At 36.2% G+C, this 17,785-nt stretch overlaps 1 protein-coding gene across 4 annotated transcripts in view; it reads right to left on the bottom strand.

Annotated features, from left to right (window-relative positions):
* Positions 1-4,901: 4,901 nt before the first annotated feature.
* Positions 4,902-17,785, bottom strand: part of PLEKHG4B (pleckstrin homology and RhoGEF domain containing G4B) — a 199,842-nt gene continuing 186,958 nt past the window's right edge. For 3 of the 4 annotated variants that reach the window (XM_031946067.1, XM_031946065.1, XM_012541178.3), the window contains 2 exons: positions 13,889-13,948; positions 4,902-6,478 (listed from right to left, as the gene is read on the bottom strand). In XM_031946067.1, coding sequence (XP_031801927.1) covers positions 13,907-13,948 — 42 coding nt within the window. In that variant the 3' untranslated portion in view covers positions 4,902-6,478; positions 13,889-13,906. The remainder of the gene's footprint in view (positions 6,479-13,888; positions 13,949-17,785) is intronic. The other variant, XM_031946066.1, reaches the window with a different exon arrangement.

The following is a 17,785-nucleotide window of genomic DNA, read 5'->3' as shown; positions in this document are numbered from 1 at the left end:
TTGAGTGGGAAAAATCTCCTTGCATACTGACATATATGTCTGTCTAATACTGCCAGGCTGGTGTTTGTGTGGAATCAAGTCAAAAGTCTACCATTCATAAATACAATTTTAGCATTTGGAATAGAAAGCAGATAATCTCAGTACCTACCACATGAGGGAGCCAGTGTCAAACTTTGCACAATGGCAAACAAAACTCTTCACACAAACTGCTTGGAAAAACCAAGGAACCCGGATAGGTTTTGCAGGAATGGGATTGAGTAGTCTGCAAATAAACTGTGGGACCAGCCTGATGGATCCAAGTGTGGGCTGGGAGGATTGATTGATGTTGATACTGGTCTAAGGCTGGATACAGGGGTTAGAATTGATGAGTTAATGCAAGATTTGGGTCAGTGGTCAGGTGAACTGGAGTTAGATAACAGGGAGATTTGATCCAAGGGATCCAAGACCAAGTGAGAGGCCTGGACAAGGGAAAATAGGGGCTATGACTCTTAATTGAAGTGGGGGGAGTGCAAATAAAATGGGAAGAAGTGATTGCATTGCTGGGATATGAGGTTGAGAGATAAAAGTAAGTAGAAACTGGTCAGTGAACTTACTAAGCTGGAGAAGTTAAGAAATCATCTAGGGACAAGGAGCCAGGGAAATATCCAAAGCAAGAGTTGGACTTTTACCCAAGAGGGCAATGTTGTCCTTCTAATATAGCACTAATTTTTTTTTTTTTAAATAGCATTTTATTTTCAAAATACATGCAAGGATAGTTTTCAACTTTTCACCCTCGCAAAACCTTGTTTTCCATATTTTTCTCCCTCCCTTCCCTACACTTTCCTCCCCTAGACAGCAAGTACTCTAATATAGATTAAACATGATAGCATTAATTTTGAATGAGTGAATGAAAAAAGCACTTATTAAACACAATATGTAGGAAGCACTGTGCTAAGATGTAATGATACAGGTAGAAATGCATGGCAGTACCTGTTCTCAGTGAATTCTTCCTCACATTCTAATGAAGGAGACAACACCTCTAGAAAGTTTTTGCCTCAGATGGAAATTTCCAGTTCAGGGTGCAATAGCATAGGAGATGTAATTTATCTTTTTGTGTATGTGTGTCATTTCTTTTTTTTTTTTTTTTAATTTTAATAGCTTTTTATTTACAAGTTATATGCATGGGTAATTTTACAGCATTGACAATTGTCACATCTTTTGTTCCAATTTTTCCCCTCCTTCCCCCCACCCCCTTCCCCAGATGGCAGGATGACCGATACATGTTAAATATATTAGAGTATAAATTAAATTGTATCATTTCTTTTAAGAAAACCTTATTTGTTTCTAATATTGAAACATTTGAGAGTGCCAAGGATTGGAGTATTGAAAAATTCCTTTTTTGGATCTTTAGAATCTGTGGGTGCTTAAGAGATTGGGGTTGCAACAGCCTGGGAGGAAGTAACCTGGGGACGTCTTCACAAGGTTTGACTGTACCTGTATCAGTGGGTGCTGCTGTTCCCAAAATTAAGCTGGTATTGGGGAAGGGGACAGAAGGTCCTCCCTTTATAAGGATTGCTCACCTTGATGATGGCTGCAGGGTCCAGGCTGGATGCAGGGCTGGTGGTCTGGGGGTTTCTGTTATTCCTGGGCTCTCTCCCCTGAGGGCTTGTAGGAAGTGGTGGTTTGACCCACCTGGGTATTTGTCACCTTATGTTTCTCCCTCAGAGTGCCTAGGCTACTACTGCTAGGTTGGCTTGCCTTCCCTATAAGTGGTGGTCAGTTAGCAATTGGTGTTAGGGTGGTGTGCCTGTTTCCACAAGGATTTCTCCCTTTATGATGGCTGCAGGGACCAGGATGGAAACAGGACAGCTAGTCTGGACAGTGCTGTTATTCCCAGTGGTCTTGGGCTTACTTGCCCCTTAGAAGAAAGAGCTAACAGGGTTTTTAAAGTAACCTTTCTTCAGGTCTGATCACCTTAGAGGAGTGAGCTTGAAGAACAAAGCATCTTCATCTTCCTTATCTTAGGAGCTGCTCATGACAGGATCAGGAGACAGTATGATATCCTTAGGTAAGGATAGACAAGGACTCTCGGGGCCAATTCAATTAAATAAAAATCTATAATAACAATAGTCCTGCCAAAAATGTCTATTCTCTTCCATCTTCCTGTGGCTGTTTCTTAAACCCTAACAAACTAGAAAGGTTTTGAGAAAGGGCCTATGCCTGTATGTGTATATATGTGTATGCATGTGTGTGTATATACACACACACACACGTATCTATGTAAGTGACCAAAACAGGAAATAAGAATGCAAATGGGAACCTGAAAGTCATGTACAAACTATCCCAAAGATCGAAGGAGCATAATTTTGCAAATTATATCATATATTAATTAAATTCATATTCTGGTAGTATGTAATATTCAGGAAAAACCATCTAGGAGCTGCCGGTCAAAGGTCTGGTCCCGAGATATGCAAATTCTGGAGACAAAATTCAGATCAGTAGAATATCAAAAAGATGCTTATCATTTTGGGATGCGGACTTTGAAGTTTTACTGAGAACTCTGGGATGACATGGATATGTTAATGAACTAATCTCAAAGTGGTACAGACCAGAGTTGGTCTAATTTCCCCAAAAAACTCCTGTTCTTTCTTCTATCTTTTTGGTGTCAGTGCTTCTAACAATAATCCAGTCAATCTTGCCACTATATTCTTCTCCATTTTTTGCTGCCTTTCTTTGAACCCTCCATGTCCTATTGAATTAAGATAATCCCCCTGTTTCCTGCTGCCAATCATGGTCTTTCCGGTGAGTACTCAAAGAACCAAGCATGTCTGCTTGCATTTGATAATTGCACAAATTATGAATCTATGCACTTATACATATGTTTCTAATACATGCACAAGAATGTTATGTATGCATGTGTATATATAATATGTACATGTGTAGATATATGTATATACTATGCATTCTACTCTGGAATTTCTATGGGTTATGGAGTTTAGTATAAATTTAAGGGGAAACTAGGTGGTGCAGTGAATAAATACACTGGGATGGGAGTTTAAATCTGGCCTCAGACACTTACTAGCTAGATGACCCTGGGTTGGTCACTTAATCCTGATTGTCTTTCCAAAAATATATATTTAATCTAAGATTTAACTTCTTACTATATGCCTACTCTAATGACAGACCAGGCAAGAACTATTGTTCAAATAGCCATGTATTTAATTGGGATGAAATAACTAAGAAATATTAAGCAAAAGGAAATTCTCAGTCCCCACTACATAAGTAGGTAAGATCTTTCATTTCATCTTGGTGGTAGGGAAAGCTTTAAGACTTCTCCCCTATAACTGCCCTTGGAGCCTAAATCCTCCATTACCCCAGAATATGAGTTTTCTGAGGATTTTTTTTCTAACCTCCTTCCTTCCCATCCTAACCTCCCTATTTAATCCAGGATTATGCACATTATGATAAATCTTTAAAAGCTAAAGAAGGCACAAGAATCACTGGAAGGAGAGGGGGAAAATTAGTATTTTCTGCTACATATCTCTCTACAGTAAGATTCTGGAGTCATTTGTATAGAGGTGATAATTGAAGTCATAAGAGTGGATAAAATCAAGGGAGAAAGTGTAGGAAGAGAAAGGAAGTAAGAACACAGTGACATATTTTTAAAGGGTGGGGATGTTAATGGGAATAATATCTGGTTGCTAGAATTTGTTCTATTTTATGTCAAATTGTTTGACTTACTAGACTAAATCAGTAGATTTAGCTTTTAGCGATGTTTTCCATACTTCTATGACTGCTCATTACTAATTTTCTACTCTTCACTTACCAGTGAAGAAAGAAGCTAATATCACTTAGGACCCCACAGATTTCAAGATCAATTGGTCAGGCTTCAACACTAGTAACTCATCTTGGGTATTTGGAACAGACATTTTTCTGTTCTTTTAAAACTGTTTTTGCTTCTGTTTTCATGTCTTTTAAAATGTTTATCCAACTGTTTTATTGATCAATGCCTTTTGTTGTAAAATCACAATTTCTGTATTTTTCCCTCCTCCTCTCAACATGCTTTCTTTTGTATCAAAGATTAAAAAAGAAAGAAGAAAAAAGGAGCTCAGTAGAGCCACCAACAGATGTTAATGAATCTTTTTTAATAGTTTTCCTTGAAATCTATTTTAGCTTTGTAGGATAGGGGATAAGGAAAAGGCTTCTGAAGAGAAAGCAAGGAAGAAAAAAAAAAAAACAAAAACAAATAGAATGGAAAGAGAGAGAAAACAGAGAGAACAAAAGACCAAGATGCCCATAACAGGGAGTGGAAGAAAACCGTCAGCAATGCCCTTAGACATGACCAACTATAGGCAAGACTGTAAAATTTAATGGAAGCATCCTCTCCACCTCCTATCCACACACACTTTTTGAGTCCTTTCCCCCTACTCTGTGGAATTCTTGTACCAACCATCTCAATCACTAATGAGATAACCTCATGCTCTATTCCACATTCCCACTTTAAAAAATCCATTCTCAGGCTGATAAACTTCACATTAAGGTATAAATGGCTTATAAGGCTTAATGTACTGTTTCCCTGAGGGACATTTGTATCATAACAAGGGATAAGAAGCTGAAAGCTAAAGGAAAGAACTCATAAGTTGTAGTATCATCAAGCTGGCAAACAGGATTTTTTTTTTCTGATCTTTCAGAATGCTTTTTTCCCCTTTAAATCCTACCATGTGAAGCTGGCCCTGACATTGTGGCCCTCAGGTCATATACAGATTATATAAACCAGAGCCAGAGAATGTGAAGAGATAGGTCAGTGGAAGTCAGCCTTTAGTCATCCTAAGGCTTGGGCTTCATGCCTTGGTTTTTTTTCACAGATTCATTTTGCTAAACATAAAAATACATATTAAGTGCAATAAATTCATGAGCGGAAGTGAAAATAGAAAACATACTAACTCTTTAATACATCTAGTTTTGCAATGAAAATCATTTTCATTTTTATCAGTGAAGAAATGTGATATGGTAGAAAAATGTTCCATTTATTTTTTTAAGTAGTAAACAAGGCTGTATTGAAACAAAGTAAAAAAGTAAAATGTTATCAACAGCTGACAGATAGTGAAATGTTTTCATATTTGATCTCCGAAAAAGTGGTTGAAAATACTTATAAAAAACCATTACTAAAATCATTATCATTTTCTAACATGGCCCATACATTTCTATCTATACACAGTGTTTCTGTGGACCTTTGCAGAAGATGCTACTGCTTTAAAAGACAAGAAGACCTTGTCCCAGTTATAGGAATTTTAAAAGTGAGACCCCCCCCAAAGTACTATTTACAAAAGCTTCCAGCTGTTTGCACCTTTTTTGCTTTTGTTCAGAGGGTAGCTCACTCCTTAGGGTTGCCTACCTTGACAGGATTGCACAATACCAAGTACAGTCAACTTGAGATTCTCCAAGCCATGCACTGGTGGAAGCTTGGCACTATTAGTTTGGCTTAACAGGAAAACAGACCAAGAGAAGTGAAGTTATAACTTTGGCCTGGTTTTGTGGAATTTCAGGTACCACTTGGCTTCCCTTCTATGGTATGGATAATCAGAAGTTGACTGTAAGTTCTAAAATACTCCTAAGCTATTTACATAGAACTTGTTAGAAAAGAAAGAAAAGATTTAAAGTTCTTAACACCCACACAGACATGTGTACAAACATGCACATTTAGAGTCAATCTCTGCTCCCTTAACTCAATGGCTAGTACATCTCAGGTACCTATTCCAGTCAGAATTTAGATCAATATTTTAGCTTTGCAGGTTAGATGTACTACGAAACAAATATTTTTAAAAATGAAATGAAAAAGTCTGTTATCAAATTCCAAGTCCATCATTATTTGAAAGATGCAAAAGGGCAAATAAATGAGTCGTACAGGGATAAAAGCATCATCAGCTGGGAGCAAGTTGTGATTTTTGTGTTGATAGTACCTCTGGTCCATGCAATCCTGAAGGCTGAATTTATGTGTCGGGGACAAGGCTGGGTCTTTTCAAGAAAGAAATGTTTATGTCTCCCTGGTGACTTATCAGCACTACTCAGGTCTCTCTGCTTCCATCCTAAAGGATTGGTTGCCTTTCTTTGGATGGCAGATCCATATTTGGTCATTCTGAGGTGGGATTGAGTCTAAAGGCTTTTCAGCTTTTCCCCTGACATATAAAAGCAAAGTCAGGCAGTAGAAAGTTTCCGAATGGTGGTCAAGTGAAGTGAGTGTTGAACTGTTATACAGGTGTAAGTTGGCGTGATCATCAAAGAAGAGGCGATTTCTAAGGCATAAGCAGCTCTACTTATCCCTGTAACTTGGGAACTGTGGGCTCATCACAAGCCTTGATCCTTTTCTTCCTGACAGCATGTTGTAACAAATATGCAGTCTTAAGTTTTCTCTTTGAGATGAACATTCCTGTGTCTGGATCAGAAGGGTGTTGAGATGTTTGTTGCGTAGAAAATGTCAACAAGTTCAAATCAATCACAGCTGTCAAAACAGTGACTGGTATTAATATAATGTTACTTGCTCTTTTGGAGACTTCAATATTGCAGAAAAACACTGGTGACCGATTGCATTCTCCACCCTCTCTCCTCCCTTCCCCATTCCCTCTAAATAAAAAACAGAACATTGAATCATTTTGATAAAAGAATCCAAAGCTGCTGAGAGAGAAAGCCCCAAGAAAAAAGCAGTGTCTTTATATCACGTGATGATGCTGCCAAAGAAAAATGGCCATCCAACCATGCAATGCAAACATGCCTTACCCAAGGCCTCCAAGCTGCAGCAGTCCCTTCCTGGAAGTCAGAGTGCATTTTCCTCAGTATCACTATTTTCAGGTTCATATACCACTCCCCTTCTTTCTCTCCCCCCCAAAACATTCTCCCCCCAACCATGGTCAATAGAGTAAGATGGAGCCCAGGGAAAAAGGTGGATAGGAATGAGAATGGAGGTCCAAAGTAAAAAGCAGAGGAAACTCAATGGGGACAGAGTTGAGAAGAGTGTGAAAATGTGGGCAAGCTTGTCAGATGGCTCAGGTAAAAAGGTCTGTATAGGTGATTTTTCTTAATGTCAGCTGAAGAGTAAGAGAAGTACATGAATGGCAACATGGTATTTGCTATAAATAAGCATTTCTATTTCTGTTCATTATCCTGAAATATGGCAAAGAGATGCTCATTAAGGTCCCTTCCAATGATCCTTTGATCTTATAAACAGAGAAAATATTCAATGGTTGTACTCCAGCTACTAATGGTACCTAATCATTCCACATGAAACAAAGGGGAACCTTCTTGCCGGTCTAGCTACCATAAAGGACAGAGTGCTAGTTCTGGAGTTAGAAAGATCTGAATTCAAATTTGGTCTCAGATGCTTAATGGCTGTGTGACTCAGGACAAGTCTCTCAATCTCTGCCTGAGTTTCCTCACTGATAAAATGGGGGTCATAATAGTACTTAATTCCTGGGGTTATGATATGGATCAAATGAGATTATATGTATAAAGAGCTTTGCAACCCTATAAATGTTAACTATTATTGTGATATCTTTATATGCACAGATATAGTTACAAAATGTAGATATAGATATAGATATATGTGTATTTGTTTATATAGTGTCAAATGTACACAAATGAATTTGCTACCAAATATCTTTCACTAGAATCCTCCTATGTGGCCTCACTGTGGCAAGGAGGTGATAATGGAGTCTCAGAGAGTATTCCAATGCAGCACAAGTGCTTGAGATGGTCATACTAAAGTGGAAAGACCCAAGTACAGGCTGGTGACAGATGATGATACTGTATTGTTTACATAGAAGAAAATGATTGGCTATCAAGAAATAATTAAAAAAAAATTTTTTAATTGTATTTTTCTAAATACATGTAAAGATAGTTTCCAACATTTACCTTTGCAAAACCTTGTGTTCCAAATTTTTCTCCCTTTCTCACTCCTTCCTTCTTCCCCAAGACAGCAAGCAATCTGATATAGGTTAAACAAATGCAAAGGAAAACACCTTTCTTCTTCCCTCTCCCTCCCGTTTTTAGCAACCTATGAAGACATTTAAGTTGGAGTTGGGTAGGCTGTAATCTGCATTAATGGAAAGAATATTCACACAAATGAAGTTCCATATCTTCTAAAATTTTGTAGTTACCCAATGAAATAGAGAAGTAATTAGAAGTGAATGTTTTTCATTAACTCTTCTTTTATCATTGCAAGGTTCTTAAATCAGTCAAGGAGCTTAATTGCTTCATCCCACTACTGTTATCCTCTTGCCTTCTTCACAAAAGAAACAAGGATGGCAAATGTTATTCTGGACCTGATTCTAAACCATAAGCAAAGAATGGATGACCCAACAGAAACGATTATAATGTTTGGAAGGCAGTGATGGTGCCATTTTGAATTCATGGTAGATAAAGAAGCTAGGAGGACTTATGTGAAAATTCTTTCTCAGACATTTTTCATGCTATGTGGCTCTAATCAAATTGCTTAACCTCTATCAGCCTCAGATTTTCCATTTATAAAATGGGGATAGAAATAGAACCTCCCTCACAGGGTTACTGAAAGGATCAACTGAGACAATATATGTATAAAACACTTTGCAAACCAAAAAGTATTACAGAAATATTAGCTAAGGGATCAAGAAGTGTGACTCAGAAAGGCCCAAGGCTGTTAGAAAGCAGATGGGAATCTCAAGACCAACCACTCCATAAAGCCCGGAACCAACTCTATCCCAGGTAACTTGGAAAAAGCTGCTGTGTCTTTGTCATTAATGAAATCTAGAAAGAGTATGGAAAACAAAATGAAAATTGGAGAAGGGCAAAATGTTGTATTAAATTTTCAAAAGAAGAAAAAGATGGATTCTTCAAAATGGTAGGCCAATAACTTGACTTTTTAGTATGTCTTGACTTGATAACATGATCATGGTAGAAGCCACAATACCATGGCTAAATAGGAGAGTTAACTAACTCATTCAATCATACCACTGGGATACAGAAAATTTTAGTAGCCATAATAATGGTCAAAGTTTATGTGATGAAATTCAATAAGGACAAACTCCTGCTTTTGCAGACAGTCAAAATGTAAATTAGTATTTACTTTGTATATGTATATTTTACAATTACTTATTTCTATGCAAATTCTTTTCAGTAGAATGTAAACTTCTTAAAAGTGGGCATTTTTTAGTGTCCCTATACCACTAGCATCCAGTACAATGTCTGGTCCATAGTAGGAGCTCAAAATACCTAGTGAATTGAATTCTTGGAAAAAAATTTTAGAACTAATGAGTTCTAAACGAGTTCTCTTATTAAAGAGAAGCTTTGTGAATAATTTAAAAGGGAATCTGAGCCCCATACATCAGAAGAAATCTATTAAAAACAAATTTTGGCAGACTCTGTTTATTGGCAAGCACTCTAGATTGGTAGTTAGATCAGGAGAATGCTAGGATATGCTGGTAAATGTTTAACAACTGGCTTTCTGGAAAAAAAGTACGCATGTTATCCTTTTAGATTTAATCTGCATTGCGAAAATTTCTATTACTTTATTGTGTCTAGACAATCAACAAAATAACAAATCAATGCCAGATTACAACATTTGCAATTTTGAGGGATAAATGCTTACGTGGAAATTTAACAATCAGCTCTCATGAGTAGATTTGAGCTGGCTACACTACAGCCCTGGAGGAATGCCATATAGAAAATGTAAATTTCAGTGAGGTATCTCTCATGATATCCTTGTGAACAAAACAAGAGAAATGACAGCTCAGTTAGGTGAATTTTTAATAATTATACATATAGACTCAAAAATAGTGATTAATAAGTTGAGATGAATGAGTAAAGTTTGTAGTAGAACACCATAGGGCCCTATTTAGGGACCTGTTCTTTTCAAGAGGTTAATCAATGCTTTCAGGGAAGACAGTATCCTTATCAGCTTTATAGATAACATGAAGGTTGATAGAAGAGTCAGCTAACTCATTGAATAATAAAACTGAGATGCAAAGAGATTTCAACAAACCATAACTATGGGTTCAAAGCTAATATGATGAAGTTGAATATAATTCTTTACATTTGCAGACAACAGGCATTAGGATTTGGGAAATATGGCTACACAAAGGTTTAGAAGAAAAGAACCTAAAGGTCTGAGTGGACTGGAAACTCAATAATGTGACAAGGCAGATAAAAAAGCAACTATGAGCTTAGAATAATAGGAGGTGAATCTAGAATAATGGAGATCATTATCCTACAAGAGCAGCTAGGTGGTACAGTAGATGGAGTGCCAGAACTGGAGTGAAGAAGATTCATTTTCTTGAATTCAAATCTGGCTTCAGACACTTATTAGCTGAGTGATTCTGAGCAAGTCATTTAACCCTGTTTGCCTGTATAAAATGAGTTGGAGAAGAAAGAAGGAAACCATTCCAATATCTTCATCAAGAAAACTCCAAATGTGGACATGTCTGAAAAAGGCTGAACAACAACAAATTATCCTATAATCTAGTCAATGACACATTTTGAATGGAGTTTTCACTTTAAGGGGCCACATCTTGGAAAGGATACTGACCAGATGGAGGATATCTGGAGGAGGTCAACCAGGACATGGAAGGACAACTCTATGTCATATAAGAATTAAAATGCCTTGAGAAGAGAAAACTCATGGAGAACACAATCACAGTATCAAAGCTCTAGAGCTGGAAAAGACTTTTGAAATCATTTTACAAATGAGGAAGCGGGGGCCCAGTGAAGTCACTTTCCAAGGTTACACAAGTAGAAAGTGAGAGAGATAAGATTTAGACAGATAGTGTTTATTTCCACTTCATTCCACTGCTTAATTATTTGGAAGTTTAGATGTGGAAGATGAATCTACGATGTTCAGCTTGGTCCTAACATGTACAAATAGGACTAATGGAAACTATGGGGAGGATGACTAGGGTCCAATGTAAGAAAAATCTCTTAAGAGAGCTGCTCAGAATTGCAATAGATATCCTTTGGAGAAAGTGATTTCCCCATCACTGAAACTCCTTAAAGAATTGGTTGAATGACCACTTATAGAAGAGAGGATTCTTTTTTCTGATCCTGTCTAGGTTAATTGACTTCTGGAGTCTCTTCCTTGAACACTTGAGTTTTTATGTCTTTTCTTTATTTCTTTCTTTTTAATAATAGTGTTTTATTTTCAAAATATGTTTTTAACATTCGCCCCTGTGTTCCAAATTTTTCTTCCTTCCCTTCCCCCGCCCGCCCCCTCCCCTAGACAGCAAGTAATCCAATAAATGTTAAACATGTGTGATTCTTCTATACATATTTCCACAATTATCATGTTGCACAAGAAAAATCAGATCAAAAAGGAAAAAAATGAGAAAGAAAACAAAACGCAAGCAAACAATTATGTTGGTTTTTTTCTCCCCTTTTCATCAGGTATAACTTCCCCCCTAACATCCTCAGGCATAAAGTGACATGCCAACATCAAAGGGGATTTTCTGTGGGCAAAATAGTCATTGCATAAGATGTGGTTCTACATTTGTGATGCTGACCCCTGGATGACAGGATAACTCTATTAATAAGCATGTTTGCAGGAAATGCTTCCCTGAGGGACATTGTCACAGATTAGCCTGGAGTAACCCCAAGGTTGGCGGCAGCAGCACCAGTGGCAGCAATGACATTCTCATCTGGCTTCATCTGACATGAGGTTAGATCACAATACTCTCTTAGAATTCTAGATTCAGAGTGTGGAGGGGTGTTAGGGACCACCTAATCCAAATCCCACCTTTTACATATAAAGAAACTGAGGTCCAAGGAAATTAAGTCATTTACCTAAGGTCAAAAACACATTAAGTGTCAGAAGTGGGATAAACCAAAGCAGTAATATGGATGAACTCATTTGCTTTTGTAGTGTTTCAATTCACAGGGATTTTTCCTCTGAATATATAATGAATAAATTCCTTAGTTAATTCTGGGAAAGCATCTTTGATAAAGGTTTGCTCATTTAACAGTATGGTTAGTGGAAAATGAATCTTATTTTAAAATAAAATGTTGTTTGAATGGATGTTGTTCCAACCTGATTTTTTTTTTTTACATAATAAGTTTATTGTCTCTGATTGGTCCAAATCGGAACTATTCAAGCATTTCAACTTTTCATGAACTTTATCTTGTTATAACCATAACATTGGTAAAGATCATGGATAAGCTATGTAAACCACATTGATTGCAATTCCTGCAGATGTACCCAGGTTCCAGGTAGACTGGGATGGGGTTTTTATCCCTGAATGGATACTGGGCTCTCTCACTACTTCAAGGAAACCCCTTTCTATCTGTCTTTTCCATCCAATGTTGGAGCATCTAATGTGAACACTATGTACTTTAACAGTGCTGAGACCTCATTTCTTGAAAAGGCTGATTGAAAAAGAGATCATAAAAGAAGGAAAAGGGCCCACATGTGCAAAAATGTTTGTAGCAGCTTTTTGTGGTGGCAAGAAGTTGAAAATTGAGTGGATGGATGCCCATCAGTTGGGGAATGGCTGAATAAGTTAATGTATATGAATGTAATGGAATATAATTGTTCTACAAGAAATGATGAGCAGTCTGATTTCAGAAAAATTTGGACTTACATGAACTGATGCTGAGTGAAGTGAGTAGAACAAAGAGAATATTGTATATAGCGACAGCAACATTATGTGATAATCAACCATGATGGACTTAGTCCCTCTCAGCAGCACAGTGATCTAAGACAATTCCAATAGACTTGGGATGGAAAATGCTATTTGCATCCAGAGAACTATGGAGATTGAATGTGGATCAAAACATCCTATTTTCACCTTTTTTTGTTTTCTTTCTTTCTTTTTCTGATTTTTCCCTTTTGTTCTGATTTTCCTTTCTTCACATGGTAGTATGGAAATATGTTAAAATGATTGTACATGTATAATCTATATTAGATTGCTTACTCTCTTGGGGAAGGGAGAGGTAAAGGAAGGAGGAAGAAAAAAATTTAAAACTCAAAAATCTTACAAAAATGAGTGTTGAAAACTATCTTTACATGTAATTAGTAAAATAAAATGCTATTAAAATGGGGAAAAAAGAAAAGGCTGGATGGTCTAGGTAGGTGGATATGGGGAGGGAGAAGGGAAGAGAGAGTACAGGAAGAAATGGGTAAAATGGAAAGGGGAAAAGAAAGGAGTAAGTAGGTGAATAGAAGAGAGAGGACTGCCTCACTCTCTAATTCCTAGTAATATGTTAATCCCAGGCAAATTATTTAGTAGTCATTTCTTTCCTCCTTATGTACCTACTGTGAAACAAGTTTTGGCAGACAGAAGTAAAAAGAAGCCTATCTAGGTATGGGCTTATTCTCAAAATAAGTCATGGGGCTTAGTGTTTTTGTTTTTATTTTTAAATAAAATTCTGGTGTTGGGTTAATTTATGCCAGGGTCTCTGGTCATCCATCCTGTTCTTAGGCAGCTTGTAAAGCTGATGATAAATGGGTTGAGATTAGAACTGCCATATTTTATTGCATTTCCTAAGTGAAAATATTGTCCACACTCTTAGTGGGTAGAGTTTAGCTGCAATAAAAGTCACCTTTCTGTTACAGTGCAATCCATCCCCCAAAACAAGAACTGGCTGGACACATGATACACAGAAGGGAAAATTCAGTGAAGGAGAAGCAGCAGAGAGCAGGCTTACATTACCTTTCTGGCAGAACCCCCCTTAGGAAGGAAGCATTGTTAATATCAGGCAATGCAATTAAGCTTCCAGTGCTCTTTTAATATGGTTAGACATGCAAATCAGCCTGGAGAAACGTGTGCATGCTCCAATTTAATTGATTGTTAACTTTGACCCAGATGTGGCAAATCAGAGCATCCCTCTCCTCCCTCCCCTTAAACAATTTAACTTGATTATTTCAGTGTTGAGCTGAAAAAAACCAGTTACTTACTGAATGTTTGCATGCCAGTCAAACCATTGTTGAGAAGCCTAATACATGAGAAGTTTTGTTCTGACAAAAAAGGGAGGGAAATCAACTAATTAAAACCAATGTCATTGCTTGTCCTAGACAATTTTGGGAATATTACTTCCCCTGAACTAGCTGATTGTTCCAAGACCTATTACCCCTCTTCTTGACTCAGAGAACCATTAAAATGGGTCTATATGCTTGGCACATAGTGAGTGCTTAATAAATGCTTGTTGGCTGACTGGCTGACTAGAACCTGGAGATCAGTTCATTCCTCCTGCTACCTTCTGACTAGATCTTAGGAGAGAAAGGACTATGGAAAAAAAAAGTTATGTATTATGAGTTAGAGAGGATGGGGACTGAGCCAGCATCCTTGGTTAACATTCTTAGAAAAGGATCTAAATCTGAATCATCCTTCAAAAACCACTAAAGGTTTTCTTCTTCCTAATTCACCATATCTAGTCATCCTCTTCTTTCTATACTTCTCACTATAGCTTCATGTCTCCAACCAGACTTTCTTTGCTGCCATCTTTGTGTTTTTACTCAGCTCTACTTCCATTTTTGCTTTTTCTTTCTTGTAAGATGTCTTCTTTCTTTTCAATGTCAATCAAGCTGTTTTTCACTTGCCCCAAATGCTGGGATTTTTTCTTTTAAACTACTTTGTTCTTATTTGTACTTATTTTATATTTATATAAAATATAATTTATATAAAAGATATATTTAATAGCTATAAAATATAAATATAATATACAAACACAAAACATTGTTTATATGTGAAATGTAAACAATGTGTTAAATATAAACAAATATGTAAATAAAATATATATTGATATATATTTGTAATTTGTTTTATATTTATTGTCTCTATATTTACATATTGTCTCTCCCATAGAAAGTAACTAACAAAGATTGTTTTCATTGTTACTCATTCATTCATTTATTTTTGTATTTGCATCCCCAGTGCATCCCAGTGGTTGGCCATATAAAATGATTGATTGACAGATACTCTGATCAGTTTTTTACTTTACATTTCTAAAATCTTGTACATTGTTTGTCCTACATTATCTTAAAGTCTTTATGTGTATTGTGATTGTTAATGCTTTTTTTTTTAGCCTAATTACAACATAAGCTCCACTTGAAGGGCCAAATCTGTTATTTATTTTATATTCCTCACAGCAACTATTACCTAGAAAGGGTAATTAACAAAATGTGGATGAATGAATGGATTGTTTATTTGCTAATTATCTTTTCTATGAGCACCCATAGTCATCTAAGCTGTTAACTTAGTTTTAATAGCCCAATTCTTCATTGCTTAACTATTTAACTATGTTAGTGGTTCTCAATACATTGGGGAGATAGCTACAAGGGAATTTAGGGAAAAACAAATTTAAATGAGAAGTGGAAAGGTTCTGACCTGTACCAATGAAAGGAGTATCATCCTGAAGAGATCACAGGTTCTTTGTAGTATGAAGTATGTAGTTGGCTAAAGAACTTACAATGTTAGTTCAGGTACGTTATCTCTTGATCTCTCATTTGTCAGAATTATAGAAGCTACTTTTGCCTCATTCTAAATGGGTCAAAAAGATTTTTTAAATCTTTCATTTTTAAATTAACATTAGGGAAGGTTGATATTATTTTTGAACTTTGTGTTTAAATGCAGAACAAACTTTTGTACCATGAGTATAAGATTAGCTTTTCTTTGAAGAAAAAAAAAGATGATGAATTGCATTTGTCTTTGGTTCATTGCCTTCACTTTTCAGTTTCATATTCTTGTCCCCCTTTTTCCATGATCAGTTTTAATTATAAATTCTTGGCATTAAGACATTGTTTCATCTAAGTCTGGTTGCCCCAGTTAGTTCAAAAGTCATATTATCTTTTTAAAATCCTTCAAGATGCAGTAATGAACTGAACCAGCTATGCCCAGAGAAAGAACTCTGGCAGATAACTAAAAACCATTACATTGAATTCCCAATCCCTATATTTATGCCCACCTGCATTTTTGATTTCCTTCACAAGCTAATTGTACAATATTTCAGAGTCTGATTCTTTTTGTACAGCAAAATAACAGTTTGGTCATGTAAAAAAAAAAAAAAAAAAGATCCCTGAGGGTTACATATTGACTTAGAAGACTACATTCTAACATTATTTATATTTTACTGCATTTTTATTTATTTTTAAAAATATTCCCCAATTGTATTTTAAACTGGTTCAGCCACATTGATTGTCACAAGCCACATGTGGTGTCAGCCATATTTGACACTTCTGTTCTCAATGATTTTAAATGTCAAAGTGAGTTTTTATTTTATCCTTGAGGCAATAGTGACTGAACTTCAAAAATAAAGATTCTTGAATAAAAGAGTAATGTGATGAAAAAAAAAATAAAATCCTTCAAGATGAAGTGAAATTAATTCTTCTTTCCCAAACCAGTGTTATTACCCTCAACAGAGAGAGTAGGTGGTATACACAAATAGTCACAAATTGGGACCTAAAAGACCCAGATTCTAGTCCCTGCTCTCCCTTTTTTCTAGTTGATTTTTGACAAGTAATTTAACTTTCCTGGGATTCACTTTTCTCATTTTTAAAGTAAAGGAACCAAATGATATCTGGAGTATCCTTAAGCTCCAACAATCTGAGTCTTGAGAACACAGGAAAGAAAGGTCTTATTATTTCTCTTGTATTTCTCTTAATGCTCAACTGACAGGTTGTGAATAGACAATTGACAGGCTGAATTATTGACTTGGAAGACCCTTTGTGAAATTTCTTTTGGAATTATTTTGTATGGACTTAGTTATGTTTTCCCCTGGGACACTTCTTGAGAACAAAAATTGGTTTTTTTATATTTATGTATTTTCAGGCCCTAGAAGAGTACCTAATAGATAGTATATAATAAGTGCTCAAAAATGCTTATTGATTTAAGTTGAAATGATGTTTTCTCTGTATGTGTATTTGTATTAATTATTTAATGATTACAAATACTAATGACTAGGACTTTCTTTGGTTTGACTAGATGGACAGTATAGACTTAGGAGCATCATAGTGAAATTCATTTGTTGAAAAGACTCTGGCTAAGCCGAATTCTTAGCTAATGTCTTCTTTTACTTAAGGTAATGACAGGGCCTTCTTATTCACCTTGACTATCTGAACTGCAAAGGACAATTTAAAAAAAGGAACTAAAATGTGGGATATAAACACCATGGGATCCCATGGGATCCTCTAATGGATCTGGTTTGCAAGCTGCCTCACTAAAACCACAATTTCATCATTGCCTTTAAGGCACAGATCCAAGTTTTAGTATTGGTTTTATGTCCAGTTTGAAATTGTACTTTGTTTAAAGCTTTCCTCTCAGGGCCAATAGGTGTTACTTTGTGCTCTCTACCATGGTAGTTCTCACAAAAATGAATGTTACACTGAATGGACAGGTACTTCAGTTTCTGTTGATTGATAATCAGGAGGCTGGCCAGAGTCATATCATGACTACCATTAACTCCCATTGCTCTCTTGCTGGTGCAATCCTTATAAGAAAAGCAAAAAGACTTGTACATCATAGGGCTAGCCAGTTTCCTCTTTAGTAGAACTGTCCAAAAGTGGAATGGGAATTCTTCTAAAACTTCCCACAGAAACTAGTGAGATTACACTGCTTATTAATTTTATAAGTATGGGGGTCTAATCTTTATAACTCTCCCAGAGTCTAGCATTTTCAACATAGTAAGTATTTAATAATTGTTAATTAAGTGAATGAATGTTCAATGGAAAATTTTATGATAGTAGCCCATTTAGAGTTGGTATGGGAGAATTAAAACTATCCCATAAAACTTGCATTTCCTATTTATCTTCCTGGTGTTCTACATGGATATTATTAGAAATAGGACCTGCTTTGCTAAA

Source organism: Sarcophilus harrisii, chromosome 1, assembly GCF_902635505.1.
Source record: "Sarcophilus harrisii chromosome 1, mSarHar1.11, whole genome shotgun sequence".
In the NCBI taxonomy this organism is placed as follows: domain Eukaryota; kingdom Metazoa; phylum Chordata; class Mammalia; order Dasyuromorphia; family Dasyuridae; genus Sarcophilus; species Sarcophilus harrisii.
Note: the sequence above shows the minus strand (reverse complement) of the source record. Positions and strands in the feature narration are given on the sequence as shown.